Source organism: Mauremys mutica, chromosome 10, assembly GCF_020497125.1.
Source record: "Mauremys mutica isolate MM-2020 ecotype Southern chromosome 10, ASM2049712v1, whole genome shotgun sequence".
Lineage (NCBI taxonomy): Eukaryota > Metazoa > Chordata > Testudines > Geoemydidae > Mauremys > Mauremys mutica.
The window spans coordinates 51,561,174-51,577,169 of record NC_059081.1 but is presented as its reverse complement, the minus strand read 5'-3'; the positions used below and the strand labels follow the sequence as shown (position 1 = coordinate 51,577,169).

Here is a 15,996-nt window from a genome sequence, read left to right as displayed (position 1 = left end):
CCCTCATAAAAGCAAAATGTTCATCAAGTGTGTTTGAACATTCAAAATGTGTGTTGAAGCAAAGAAAATGAAAACAGTGATAAGTTTTAATAGTGAAATGTTTTATTTAAAAGTGCTTTGTGAGCAGTAACTTTATTTTGTAGCTATGCAGAAAGCACTCATTTAAAATAATTCTTTCCCTTAAATAAAGAATGTTGCCTATAGTATGTGACGTAACCAGAAAACTGAATGCTATTTTAAGAGTAAAATTTTCAAAAGCAACTAAGTGACTGAGAAACCTACGTCGAGAATTAATGATATAATCAAGTCACAAGAGCCAGGAGAATGAAAGCTAAAGAATTGAGAGGGGAAGAGACTTTTTGTCAGACTGTCTGAAGCCATTAATTTGTTTGTTTTAATAGCACCATTTAATTTCAATTTCTGAACAACATTATGGAGAAAGTAAGAGATTCAGCAACTTTTAATTCCCAAGAGATAACAAGATACATCCTCTGAGACCCACAAGCAGCAATCCAGAAATTACATTTGTGATATATCTGAAGTAAAATCAGAACAAAACAACCCTTTAAAATAATCTTTCAGATCATTCTGATACATAAAAAAATAAAACCCCACAATCCTTATGGAAAAGAAACATGTTTTACATATTTTACAGAAAAGAAAAATCAATAAGAATCTGCTTTTACCTGAGCCACATTTAGTGTTGTAGAGACTTTTTCTTGCTTGGCTTCAACTGTTCGGAAGCTAAAGGCTCTTTCCAACACTGACTGATCAATCCCTGTCAACTCACAAATTTCTTTGAGCTCTATATGAAAGCAAAAAGCCAGAGTGTGACTACAATTAACACTTTCATATTGCCGTATTTGTATTGGCTACCCTTACTCAACACTACGTCACACAAAAAGCTAATTATTATCTTTAACTTTGAAGCAGTGGAAAGTTTGTTCAGAATAATTTTTGTCAAGTTTTGGTTGAGTGTTACCATCCCACCATCCCCATAGAAAGTTGGCTGAAAACCATAACAAAAAAAAATTCCATAAAAATCTTGTTAAGTTTGAAAGCATTTTCCATTTCATTATATTTCAGTAAAACACCATTTTTTACCCCTACTCTTCTGTGGAATCTTTTTCCTGAAACAGAACTTTCAAACACACAAAACAAAAACATCAAATTTTCAAAATGTACCAATTACAAGAGGTCCCATCAAGTGAAAAAGCACAACTTAAGTTACACATTGGCAGTACAAAAGCCAAAAATATTAACTGAAAAAATACTGTGGCGCAACCAACACGTTATATCCATTTATAGTAAACCAATTTCTTCCATTTAATGTTTCAGAAGAAAGCTTTCATAAAATGGAAAATCTAAAAAATGTTCATGAAAAAGACATTTTTGTAAAAAGCCAAATTTTGACTGAAACACTACATATGAGAGAGCTGAACCAAATCTACTTACAGATGATGTTCAGAATAAAAAAGGAAGTAATGTACTGTAATCCAGCTACAAGAGCAAGAGTAAATCTTGTGTCTTTACAAGATACAGAATTTGCAAAGAACTATTCAAATATTAGTTTTTTTCCTAATACCAGTATCATCTTACCATTTTTATCTTTGATTTTACTTTCATCTAAACCATTTACTCGAGATTCAGGTTTGAATTCAATGTTTCCCAATTTTAGAACTGCTGCTACCACCTCCAAGATGGACTGTGTTTCATGATCCATGAAGCCAACAATCTGCATGGCATTCTGGAAAAAGGGGGGGGGGGGAAATCACAAGATAAAGATGTATATTTTTAATCAAAAAGATCATACTTGCAAAATCCACCATTTATATACAACAGCACAGAATATAAACATTTTCCAAATACATATAATAGGACAAGAAGAATATGAAAAAATTACTGGGCTTGGATAATTACACCACAGAATATTAAGTGAGGTTTGCAAGAATTGTGTAACTCAGTCGGCATAAATGTTTAATCTGTCTCTAGTGTCCATACCAGAGCACTGAAGTAATTCATGTTTTTATAAGATTTTTTTTCCTAACTGCCTATAGACAAATTAGTTTAATTTCAGACTCTCAACAAATTTGAAAAGCTAAGATAAATGGATAGATCAACAGAATGCTAATAATTTTGAAGCAATGGATTAATTTAAATTTTAGCAACAGAATAGGAGAAAAATGTCACTGGAGTTCACACTTTTCTTTCTTAAGTACATATATATACAAAACCAAACTATTCTCTATCAAGACTTTGGTTAACAAATGTTACATCTAAAACTCATTGCACACTATACATCTGCAAGAAAAGTGTGAACAACACTGATTAAGGCCCCAGTCCCGAAAATGGCTCAGCAGAGATGGATCCCCTCTAGTACACAGCCAGTTGCAGGACTGAGGGCTTAACATTTTGAGTTGCGTGTCTTGGATTAAGCTGGATAATCTTACCCTAACTGTTCTGAAGTTTACTGCATCATCCACTCCGTTTACTCGGGCAGAGTCCAAACTCAGGTAGTTATATCTGCTGAAATCCCGTTCAAGTTTAAGTTTGTCTAATGAATTGAATGAAAATAAGATCAGTCAGATACCCTTGTTAATGGCTCTCTTTCACCCTTAGGGCCAGTAATATGAATAATTGCTAACAACAAATAGTTCATATTAAATTGACTTAGTGATCTTTAAATTACAAGCCCTTTAGGGCAAGGATGGTCTCTTTTCCGTGTTCATACAACATCCAGCACACTTGGGGCCCCAATCCTGACCATGACCTTGATTACCACAACTTAAATATTTACTACTACTACTAACAATAATAATAAATAGTAAAGAAAAATACCTTTCTTCACACAAAACAAAAATATTGGTTGAGAGTGTTTTATTAGGAAAACAAAAAGCAGTAATAACGTCTGATAAACAGCAGAGGTGCAGTACTTACTAAGCAGGTCTTCTGATGCACCAGATAATATCTGATAGAAGATATGAAAGTTTCTTTCACCTCTTGGCTGTTTAACAACACGGGACTTCTCTAACAGATCTAAAGACAAAGTCGTAAGAGTTAAATTTTGCCACACCATTTTCTCTCTATTTTAACATGATTTTAACTGTTTCCTATTAACACTAGAGCTGATCAAATAATATTCACTGAATAATTTAACAAGCAGAGATATTTCTTAACTAAGTTATTGACAAAGAATTTCATTCATTATTTGCCCTGCTCAACCTACAATAAGCTAATGATTTTTACATGTTGCAGCCTTACCAATTAGACGTGATAGGCCAAATTTTTTAAGGTATTTAGGTGCCTAGCAGTATTTTCAAAAGTATCTAGGTGTCTAATATCACCCATTGAAATCAGTTTTAGGTGCATAGGTGCTTTTGAAAATCCCACTAGGCAACTAAATACCTTTAAAAACCTGGCCCTATATTTTCAGGCATAAGCAGCACTGTGGGGAGTAACCCCATTAGAGAAAATCCACCAAAATGCTGGAACACCAACAGAAAATAGGGGAGGATTGTTATATGAAGAAAGAGCTTTACAAGGAGCTGAAGTGTTTAGAGAGTGGAAGCAGCAAAGAGGAACAGAAAATTTTAGAGTGGAGCTAAGAAGAGTAACTAGGAATAATGGGATGAAACAGAGTAAGGGGAAATTGAAGATGAATAGTCAAGACACATTTTTGAGGCCTATCAGATTATCCTCCAAGGGACCTGATGGAAACTCCATCAAATGAAAGCACCAAAGAGTCCTCTGGCACCTTATAGACTAACAGACGTATTGGAGCATGAGCTTTCGTGGGTGAATACCCACTTCGTCGGATGCTTGTAGTGGAAATTTCCAGAGGCAGGTATAAATATGCAAGCAAGAATCAGATGAGGCATTTAAAACTAGACTGGGAAAAAGCACTCTAAATTCTATAGGAGCATACTCTGCATTGGCAATTAGTTTGACAAGGTTATTAGCTCTTTTCCACCAGTGACTTCTGTGAGTCTATGCCTTATCAATGAGGACAAGAATCTTGCAAGACCGTAGAGCTGGATTGGATGAGAACAAATAAGTTCTGGAGAGCCCTATGACACTTACTGCTCAAGTGGCAATGCAAATTCAGCTCATGGTTGAATTGCACTGAGATGGCTTTGGGCTCAGTGCAGCATGAGAATGAAGGGAGATGTGGAAAGGGACATTCTGGATGGTGAGGGCAACATTCAGCTTGGCACAGAGCTGTTCGCCATCTTGCGAGGTTGGAGGCTGAGCTACATCTATTTTTTTTTAAATGCCTTTCATTCCTTGTTTTAGTGGCATACATGAGGGCTCAACACCATTGTCCCAGCCATGCCTTGTGTACAATCCCAACTTTCCCAGGACACACTCTTTCTAGGTCCCAGGCACCCTCGGGGGTGAAGGTACAGGTGCCAGCACATCATGCCAAGTACAGTGCAGAGAATGTGTTAACGCTACGTGTGCACCTGCTGAATAGTACATGCCACTCATCAGGTGTGCATGCCCTTTTGCATCATGTTAGTGCTTGAAAGATCAAGCCCTTTAAGAGTACACATCTCAACATGTTAAAAGGAACATGGTTGCTTTCATGCCTAGTCTAAGTCACCCAGTTAATTTACAAACAAAATCCAGACAAAGCTTTGTAATTATTTTTAATTTAGTGTTTAGCGTCACAATTTGAAACAGTTTGAAACCTATGTGCAGTTAAAAATTCCAGCTACATTAAAGGCAACATGCTCAATTAACATCAGCATTAGCGTCTTAATATGTTAAGAGTTTCATTAGGCATCTGTGGGAGCTTGATAATCATTGTGCAAAACTATTCAAAACGAAGGTTGGGTGTACTTTCTGAATGTCCCAGCAGCAATAAGAAAGAATTACTTAAAGTGACACTCAATCCACACTGCATGGGTAGAGGTTACATATGGCACCAAATACCTTGTCAGCAGCTATTTAAATTTTCTAGTCAAACACTGTCAATGAAGCATCCTGCATCCTGTTCAATTATTCTTTTAAAAGTTAGAATAAGCTGTCTCTACACTTTCTATCCAGAAAAGGAAGATACAGAAGAGAAAGGAAAGTTCTTCAGAAATCACCAAGGTGACCAGGGGGCTGACATGGATAAGAGAATGGATTTAGACACCTTAGGCCAAATTCTGTCCCCATGTAATTCCAAAGCAGTTGCACTGAGACTGTTGGTAGCTGTGATGCTACTTTCTAGGAGAGTTTTGGTGGACCAGTAATTACAGATAACACTTCACAGAAGTCAACTATTGAGGGTTTTGAGTTGGCTAAAATGAATTTCTCTGCTAAACATCCCCGCAGCCTGGTTAGTGTGTGGACACTGAGTGTAGAATTCAGCTCCTCATCAATTTTCATTTTTACTTTGAAATGCAGCATTAGGAGTTAACAGAATACCCACTACCAAATTCAGTGCTACTCTTCACTTCCTGACCGGTTTGAGGACACTTACCTTATTGGAAAGTGACTGTATGTCCCTTGGCAGTTAAACATTTATATTCTTATTAATTTTTTTGTCTCTACGAACTAGTTGCGGCACTAGTGTTGCACAGAAAGATATACAGAAAACTGCTTGGCTTCACTGTAATTTTCTAAGCATACTGTGGTAGCAATAAGCCATATTAGTGTACGCATTTATTTTGTGCTGAGCTGAGAAGAGAGGAGTCCACCATTGTGTTTTGTGTATGTCTCTGAATGCTGCCAGACAGGGTGCTATGTGGAGAGCATTAGAGTAGGTGTGGCTAGAGAATCCAGCACTACATAAATCCTCCAAATCCAACCCTCCCCCACTCTTGGGGGGGGGGCTGCTCTAGTGCTACAAAGATGACTCCACCCTTACGCTGGAGTAACAGCTGCAAAGCAGCTACATCTCTCCCCATCCCAGCCTTTGGATGAGAATTCTTCCCTCTTTTGTCTCTGCAATTTCCCACTGCCCAGCTCAGTTAATAGGGAGATTATTTGGCCCTTGCTGTGGTCGTTGAATGGATGAAGACAAGGACATTCAGAACATGCAGGAGTACAATAGAACTTATTAATATTTTAGTCAGTTACAAGCACTACTTTGTCTCCATGTTGCCTGTTGTAATTATCACAGTTTAACCCACTTGCAAACACAGCATAAATCAAAGAATACTTTACTTATTCTGTTAATATGTAGCAGGACCAGGAGAAGGGATTAGATTAAAAAGACTAGCAAATTAAGTCTAAAACACAGGGAACATAAAAATTTAACTGACTATTCTAGTCCTCCCACTAAGACATTTTAACATCTTCTACTCCAACCCATATTAAGCCTCTTACAAATATATCGGGGACAAAGTAAATTACATTGTGCTCAATAACCAAGTGCCAAGGTGAAGAATTTAAAGCACCACACTGACCTGGACGGCAATTGGCAAAACCCACAGCAAGCACAGCATTTCAAAAGCTGAAGACCATGGTAAGGAGAATTTCACTAATTTCTGAGGTCTCAGTGGCACAGCTAGGATGACTTCAGTCTTTTTTCAAGCAACATCTGCATTTTTATGATCTAATAACCCTATAATTTGTCTTCTCTGTTTCCAGATGTGGCTGTATTTCAGCATATTCAGCAACGAGTAGTTTTGCAAAACCTTTTAAAAAACAATCGCTATCCAGTGATGGAAAGTGCAGTAGATCATCAGAGTTACGAACAGCAGAATTACAAACTGACTGGTCAACTGCACACCTCATTTGGAACCAGAAGCACACAATCAGGCAGCAGAGACAAAAAGGAGTAAATACTGTACAGAACAGTACTGTTAAACCACTAAAAATAAAGGGAAAGTTTTTTAAAAGTTGACAAGGTAATGAAACTGTTTCTGTGCTTGTTTCATTTAAATTAAGATGGTTAAAAACAGCACTTTTCTTCTGCACAGTAAAGTTTCAAAGCTGTATTAAGTCAAATAGTTGTAAACTTTTGAAGGAATGTTTTGTTCAGAGTTACAAACATTTCAAACACTACTGCATCACTTTAACATAGACGAAGTGCAATCACTTATCTTATAAACATGTCTCCTTTGGCTTGATCACATACCACAAAATCAAATTACCTACACGGTTTAACGCAGCAGGAAACAGACCACATTTGTGTCAAGGTTATTAAGTTCAAGAGACTGAACCTGAGAGGTGCTGAACATCCACACCACCTAGCGACGACAGGCTCCAGGTTTTTTGGCATACAGCACGCATACAGAAATGTGTCATTGATGTTAATTTTAGATGAGCAGAGCTACAATCAATGACAACACACTTCTTATTTATTTCTACATCTGGTTCAATTTCTGGTAATCGGTAGCATTTCTGTATTTGTCAAAAATATATTGGAACAACATTTAAAAGTTTGTAAGAACTGTCAGAGAAGTTGGGTTTTAGCACAAACTATCTGAAGCACTGACTTCTGAATGACTAAAGACTGCAGTCATGTAAACATTAAGAAAGGTAAAGAAAAACAATTACATTTTAAAACTAGACTGTGGAATATTTGTAATATAATCAAAACAAACAATACTACAGAATACGATTTTGTAATCTGTCTAAACAATTTTTTTTAAATATCTCTATAGATTTATGACCCAATTATCTAGTTCTGGCAAATCTGAGACTTAACATGCATCTCAGCAATATTTAAATATTCAAATCACTAAATATGATTTTTAGGCATACATAACTCTTCTACATACCACCCCCAGACCTTCGAATTTTTAAACTGTATTGTAGTGCACAAAAACAAATGTAACCATATTTAGGCCCTAATTCAGCAGTTTTTGAGCACATGCCTAAATTTGAACACAATAGGAGCCTAGGACTACTCATGAATTCCAAGTAAGGCATGTGCTTAAATACCCTGCAGAATCAGGTCCATTCTGCTTTTGAAAGTCATATCTCCCCTAACAGGAAGCTATCCTGTCAAATTAATATTAAGCTTGAGTCAAGAAAGAGTCAAGAGACGTTACATAAGAACATAAGAAAGGCCGTACCGGGTCAGACCAAAGGTCCATCTAGCCCAGTATCTGTCTACCGACAGTGGCCAATGCCAGGTGCCCCTGAGGGAGTGAACCTAAAAGGCAACGATCAAGTGATCTCTCTCCTGCCATCCATCTCCATCCTCTGACGAACAGAGGCTAGGGACACCATTCTTACAGATAAATTAACTGAACAGCCATCCTGCTAGTGACAACCTAAGTTTAAACGTGCATGCGCCAGGATAGAGTAGAACAGAGGTTCTCAACCAGGGGTCCGGGGCACCCTGGGGGGCCATGGGCAGGTTTCAGGGGGTCCGCCAAGCAGGGCTGGCATTAGACTTGCTGGGGCCCAAGGCAGAAAGCCACAGCCCCTCTGCATGGGGCTGAAGCCCGAGCCATGAGCCCTGCCACCTAGGGCTGAAGCTGACGCCTGAGCAACTTAGCTTCATGGGGCCCCGGGCAATTGCCCTGCCCTGCTTGCCACCCCCTAACGCTGGCCCTGGCAGTGTGGCAAAAGTGGGCCTAGAGTTTTTATAGCATGTTGGGGGGGCCTCAGAAAGGAAAAGGTTGAGAACCCCTGGAGCAGGGGACAATTTTAGGTTCAGTCTTACTTAATGCAGAATCATAAAAACGTCGGGCTGGAAGGGACCTCGAGAAGTCATCAAGTCAGCCCCCTGAGCTGCGGCAGGACGAACTAAACCTAGACCATCCCTATAGGTGTTTGTCCAACCTATTCTTAAAAACCTCAATGGCAGGGATTTCACATCTTATTCCAGAGCTTAACTACCCTTACAGTTAGAAAGTTTTTCCTAATATCTAATCTAAATCTCCTGGTTTTTCTTCTGCCCCACTAGCAGGGCCGGTGCAACCACTAGGCAAACTAGGCAGCTGCCTAGGGCAGCAAGTGGTTGGGGGCGCCCAGGGCTGTCCTTAGGCATAGGCAGCTGGGTAGGGCACCTGAAAATTTGGGGCACCACTGGGTCTTAGTGTTCACCCTACTGGTTTTCCTATCCCTGTTCTGACCCTTCCTGCAGGCTCCGACTCTTCCTGGGAAGGGGATCTAGTAGTTAAAAGAGAAAAAATCTCCAGCCTGCCAGACCTATTAGCACAACACTGAAACTGTTAAAGAGCCATTCAAGGGGTAAGGAAGACATTTAACAGGCATTTGCTAACCCCCAGGTATCTACTGTCAGTTTCTGAATGTACTGACAAAAACAGTTGTGCACGTCAGTCTACAGGACCTTATTTTTAAAGCAAATTTTAAACTATTTCATTAGTGAGTTGGTGAAGATTATAAAATCACATCTCTAAAAAATCCTTGTATAGATTTTTAGATGCACAATCATCTTTAGCCTTAAATGCTTGAATCTTCAGACATATGGTTTTTTAAATAAATTCTTCAAAAGACCACCTTTATCTAAAATACACATTTTAATTACTATAGTAAAAAAAACTTACTTCCAAAGTCATCCTGTCCTTTTTGTCCAACCATTTCGCCCTTCACCCCCTCTTCCCTCCCCTCCTCCCCCCCCACTGAAGGAAGCAACAGCCCTTTGCTTCCAGATAGCTGAAGCAAGAGTTTCCCCTTTCTTTACTTCTGACTATCTGATTAACTAGTTTTAAGCAAAATCAGTACCTTAGTAAGATATAAAATCCTTTGTTATGCCTAAAATCTTTGGAAACATATTTTTTAAATTTGGCGAAATTTCATAAGCATATCTATTGTTATGGAGATCACACACAGTAAATTCGTGTTCTCTTTTTCTAAAAGCAATTAACGTTGTTATGAACACACTAAACCTCTGTGACTGATTAATTTAAAATAATGTCGGTTTCAGTGAGTTAAATATGTAGTAATCTGGAATGAGTACAGTTAAAAGCACATTTAAAATAGAAAATCAGCTTAGAAATACTGATTAAGAAAATGTAAACCAGAGAAGAGCTGCATCATGTGTTCCATAATATTTCATGTTGTATTCAGCAAGACAGCTGACTTGCCCTTACTACAAAGTTTTTGCAAATAAATGTCTGACAAACTTCAGGGCATATCAAAAAACCTGTGACTGACATTTTTTATTCCCAAGATTAGTGCTTTTAATTAGGTACCTTCTGCATGTCCATTCTGCGTGAGGGAGAGGGTACAGGGGTCTCTGTGGGGAACTGTGACTCTCCGCCACCATGAGGCGGGCCGGGCATCTTGTTATTCTTTCTGCCTTGTCCCTCTGCCCCCACCAGGCTGCAAGCTCAGGCTGCCCTCGGGCATGGGGGGCACCAATTTAATAATACTACAGGGCCCCATAAATCCTAAGGACGGCCCTGGGGGCGCCAAAAAGTGGTGCCCTGGCTCGGCAGGGAGGAGCCACCTTCCAGAGGCAGTGGAGAGCCAGAGTGTCCTGCTTGCGGAGGCGGCGCAGGGGGGCAAGAGCCCTGCAAAGGCGGCAGTGGCGCTAGCGGGGAGCAGCCGCACCCCCCGCCCTTCCTGCCCAGGCTGTGGCCTGGCGCCCCCTCCGGGGGGGGGGCTCCTGCAGGCTGCAGCAGATGCATGCAGGCAGGGGCCCCCTTGCGCCCCCCAGCTCCCCGCTCACCATGCTCAGGTTCTGCAGTTCCTGGGCATCTGAGCCACTGCCGGGGCGCGGGACCCTGAGCCTGCTCTGGGAGGGGCAGCGGTGACAGCTCACACTCCCAGGAGCCCCCAGAAGGCAGCTCCTCCCTGCCGAGCTGTTGCAGCGGCCCAAGTCCGGCAAAGCCAGTGAGTGGACTCGGGGCAGGGGCTGCCAGGGTGGGGTGGGGAGAGCTTGTGCGGGGGCTATGCACCCTCCAGGGGAGTTCAGGGGGCGAGAAGGGGAGAACCTGGTCTGGGGAGCAGCCCCTGGGCACGGCTGGCCCCTGGGGTCTATAAAGGCTCGTTGGGATTTGCCCCTCAATGAACCGATGTTACGGCAGGTGTGGGGGGTGGGGGCAAGGTGCCCACTAGTAGCTGGACACCCTTCCAAAAGTGGCTGTATTTTAAAAGCACTGTGGAAAGGACACAGTTTGTGAAGCACTTTGGGACCTTTTGGGTTGAAAGGCATATTTGTTACTTGGATACAGCTTTAAAAGCTCAGCTATGGAGCTCTGGCAAAATAGGAGACACATGGCTTTTTTCTAATTACATGCATGCCTTCAGAGACTTTAATGTAAACAGTTTCCTGAGCATATGTTAAATTAGTTGTGTGAGAGGGATCAGTGTCTTAGATTTTTCTTCTGAGGTTTTGTTAAGCAAGGAAGTTAACTAATTTAGTTATCAGATTTCCAAAGTGCAATGTTCACTACACTGTCTGTCTGAATATTTAGTGAAGAAAAGTTTCACAAAGATGTTATAGTCAGAAAATCAGGTATTTACCGTAACAACGGAGCCATACGTTGGAATCTTGTTTAAAGCTGAGTTTATGCTCTGCTATTCATTGTCCATGTGCAGGCCACAATGAGACTGGCAAAAGTGATCCAAATCATCTGTCATATTCTTAGAAAACTCTGGTTTTGGTTAACCTTCCTTTGCCCCTCTGTTTGTTTTAGCAGCATTTTAACAAATCACGCCAATGTACAGATTTAACAGTCAGCATAACCAACACATTTTGCACTAACTCCTGATGACTATGAATCCTGCAGACCAAATTTTCAAAGGAAATGCCACATAGGTACATATTTGGGGCAGGCACTATCTTTTTCTTCTATTATTGTACAGTGTCTAGCACAATGCGGTCCTAGTCCACAACCGGGGGTCCTAGGCACTACAGTAATACAAAAAAATTAACTGCAATACCAAATTGCATCCATTTCTTGCAAAAAGTTCACTTCAGCATGTTGTAGGCAATTCTGCACAGAAGTGCCGGTCGTTTTATGCATATAGATGCAGGTACAAACAACGTGTGAACATTTTGTAAATGTTAGTGCTGTATATAGAAAATACTCACAGTACACACACATACATTAGGCACATGTACATTTACATTGTACACACAGTATCCATCAGGGCTTTTGTCTGGATGGAAAAGAATCTAAACGTTAACACCCAATAAAACTGGTGTTAAGGATAAAATCTCTTCGGAAAGGTCATTACTGTAAATACATATGGCTTACAAGTCAAATACTTGTTGTTGTTCCTTGAGGCACATCGTTCCAATATCCATCTAGCAAAAGACTGCATGTGATATCACAAATCCCAGACAACTAGTAATGCTGTGCAATACATTTGGCGAGCCATAATATACAAATCAATTTTTCTTGTTTCTGACCAACAGAAACTAAGTTTGAGTGGAAGCAGCAAAGAGTCCTGTGGCACCTTATAGACTAACAGACATTTTGGAGCATGAGCTTTCGTGGGTGAATACCCACTTTGTCGGATGCAGAAATATTTGGTCCTCTCTATTTTTCTAAATGTACAACAAATTGACTTCACTGTCAAGAAAGTAATGAGGATACATCGTAAAACACCACAAGAGAGGAATGAATGTCATTAGCCTAATACGTTCTAAATGATCTAGCAGAAGTAATATTTAGTCCCTTCCTCTTCACACAGCGGGACTCTCCTTGGCTATCCAGGCCAAGTCACAAGGCATGTTCCAACCACTAGGCAGCAGAACATTTTTACAGTTAAACTTGCAGCTTCCTGACATGTCATATTTTTCCCCTCCTTGATTCCCTTCTCAGCCATGAGAGAACTCAATAATGGCTCTTCAAGAGGACCTTCCAATATTAACCCAATATTTAGAACAATGTCCCCTTTAAGTGAAATAAGCCCTAAACACATCAGACTTATTGGGAGTATCTACAGTGAGTCACAACTCATACACATTTTCAAAAGGAGTTAAAGCCTGTTTACACTAGGTAGTAAGTGGTGTTTGTCATTTAAAAAAAAATTAGCTAACAGAATTTCAAGCCTTTTTCCTGGTTTAGAAAAGTCCTAACGCTACATATTTAATGTAATCAAAAAACTACTGCAGAAATAAACAAAACAAAAAAAAATCCATCTCTAACAAGGGAGTTAGAAAAACTTGACATTTTAAAAATATTCTTGTTTTAAAAATCTGTAGTTATAAGAAATCCTAGTAACATTGCTTTGGCCAATGGAAAGTCCACAACAACGATCATACTATATAACCAAAGTTCTTTGCTCTTACTGTTGATTCTTCACTGAATACACACTTACATATACCTTTTAAAAGGCAAAAATCAAGTGTTTACAGTAGCATAAATTAGTTGCTTTGCTAATCTAAAAGGTCATAGGTTTCTTTCATATTGTTTCTGAAGGAGGTGAAAATATAGATGTTATTCTTAATTAGTCATAAGCTGTCATTTGGATTTTAAGTCCTTGTCAATTAAAATTCTTTTCTAAACCAGGCATTACATCTACTGTATCTAGGTTCATAGTTATTTACTAATTTATCATTAAATTAGGGTGAGGTTAGGATACTGTTTAGGGTCTGTTAGAAAAGACCACCATCATGTTAAGAAGTGTGCAGGCATTCAGCAAGTGATTCCCTCTACTACTATCTTTTTTAAATCAGGCAGAAATATTTGTTACTTAGTAACTGAGATGTTTTACAGTTGTCTAACATGGGAATATATAAACTTTTTAATACCTCCAGCCTTTAACTCTAAGCTGATTTTTTTTTTAAATGGACAACAAAGCATATGAAGAATTTCTGTGACTCATCAGAAAGATTACTGCCAAAACTGTAGCTACCATCTCAGGATTGTTTGTATGTCACTAAATACATTATAAATCTCAAACATTCACACTTCAGTGAACTATTCTAGGGTAGGACACAATTAGGGCATGGATTTAAAAGTTGAATATGCAATTACAAGTGCAAAATATATCCAATTTCCATGTACAATTGTTGCATCAAGAAAATCAGTAATTTTTAAAATGACTATACCTGTTCCTAAGAAATAACAGTAGTCTACCTTATGAACCCTTTAAATACAGAATTTTTTTTGGCATGCGTTACATTGAGAAGTAAACAAAAAAAGTGACAGCTTTGGGTTGTTCCATGAAAAGACTGACCATCTAAATGCTCACTGTTTTCCTTTTACGTGGGAATAAATTATACTGCTAAATTCTCGCTAGAATGCCTCAAGGAAGACTACAGAAGGTTGAGGAAGATGCTTAAAGTAATGAAGGCTCATGTAGATCTTCAGGGGTATTCTACCTGTCCCTAGAGAAGGAGAGCAAAGGTGCTACCGGAGGACTTTGGTATGGTTGACTACTGGGAAGTATTCATAGAGAGAGGCCCGTTCTCGTGGGATGGATTCCATCTGAGTAGGGACAAAAATACACTTCTGGGATGGAGGTTGGCACAACTGATTAAAAGAGCTTTAAACTAGGATTTTGGGGAAGACTTTTGAGAGATGCACATGTAATCTCCACATCTGATTCTAATACTGAGCAAGAAGAAAATCAAGTAAAAGAGGATACAGGAATAGAGAAAGGAACAAAAGAGGATAGGAAAACGGACAACATGAGGAAAGACAACGCCATAACTGCTGATAGTAACAGTCAGGCAGGTGACACTGTACCTAGTCAGGCAAGGAATCTGGGTGAAGCCAAGCAGAAACAACGAAGATGTCTGTATGCCAATGCAAGGAGCCAGGTTAACAAAATAGAAGAACTAGAACTACTGGAGTAGGAAGTAAAACCAGATATTATAGTGATAATGGAAAGCATGGTGGAATAGTAGTCATGACTGGAATTCAGGTATTGTAGGGTACATGCTGTTCAGGAAGGTCAGGAATAAAGGTAAAGGTGGTGGAGTAGCCTTGTATATTGATGACGAGGTAGACGGCAGAGAATTCTAAGTGAAGGAATTCATAAAATGGAATTTGTTTGGATAAAGATTACTTTGGGGAAGAAAGGCTCCACTAGGACGGCACTTGGGGTCTGCTACAGACCACCAAGAAACAATTTGGATACAGATAGAAACGTCTTTAATATTTTTAATTACATAAATACTACCGGGAATTGAGTGATTAAGGGAAACTTTAATTTCCCAGATACAGATTAGAGAACAAGTACTACTAATGGTGGTAGAGTTAGGGATGTAAATATCGGTTAAAAAAAGTTAACCATTTAAACAATTAAAATTGTATAATTTAACCGGGTTAATCGTTAACTGAGGTCGCTCTGACAGGGGCTTCCTGCCTGGCCCGGCGCACCCAGAGCCACTAGGGTCCCGCCCAGCTCATCCCCACCTGAGTCAGCCTCTTCTAGTCACCCTTTGATTCAGGTAACTTTCTCTCCTCCCCCAAAACCCAAAGACAGTCAGGGGAAGCTTAAGAGAGACACAAGCCCTTTTCTCCCTGCCAGTCAAACTCCTACTGCTTTTTAAGCTTCAATGAGCACTTGCTGACCCCATTCCAATGTAACAGGTCACATGCAGGAGTTACAGACAGTTATACCAGTCTCATGCTGCGGTCAGTATCACAGACTCAAAGGTCAGAAGGGATCATCATGATCATCTAGTCTGACCTCCTGCGCATTGCAGGCCACAGAACCGCGCCGACAGTGGCTACTGTTACAATTAGGACCTCATCTACATCTCACCCAAGAAATGAGAAATTACAGCACCACCTGTGCACCATGTTGGGACATTAGTGGTGTGCAGTCACTGGGAAAAGAATGCCACTAAATCACACCACAGCCTCCTTAGAGTTACCTATCATCCTGGTCACTCACCTGGCTCTACAACATCTGGCTTGTGATCAAGCAAGAAGATATATGGCTGCATAAACTAGAAAACACTTTCTGTTCTATAGTCTAAGGACTGGTCTACACGAAAGTTAGGTCGAAGGAAGCTGCCTTAAGTCGACCTGTTAATGTATGCGTCTACACTACTGGGTCCTTTACGCCGACCTAAGTCGCCTCTGATGTTGACTTCTGAAATCCACTTCTGTGAAAAAAAATCCACTTTTTTTTGCACATTTCCCAGACTCACTACCCTTCATAGCAGAAGTC

The 15,996-nt window shown here is 39.9% G+C and overlaps 1 protein-coding gene across 5 annotated transcripts in view; it reads right to left on the bottom strand.

Annotated features, from left to right (window-relative positions):
- MYO1B (myosin IB) overlaps window positions 1-15,996 on the bottom strand; it is a 192,200-nt gene that overhangs the window by 68,513 nt on the left and 107,691 nt on the right. For all 5 annotated transcript variants that reach the window (XM_045032174.1, XM_045032176.1, XM_045032175.1 and 2 more), the window contains 4 exons: window positions 2,938-3,036; window positions 2,451-2,554; window positions 1,600-1,747; window positions 687-805 (listed from right to left, as the gene is read on the bottom strand). In XM_045032174.1, coding sequence (XP_044888109.1) covers window positions 687-805; window positions 1,600-1,747; window positions 2,451-2,554; window positions 2,938-3,036 — 470 coding nt within the window. The remainder of the gene's footprint in view (window positions 1-686; window positions 806-1,599; window positions 1,748-2,450; window positions 2,555-2,937; window positions 3,037-15,996) is intronic.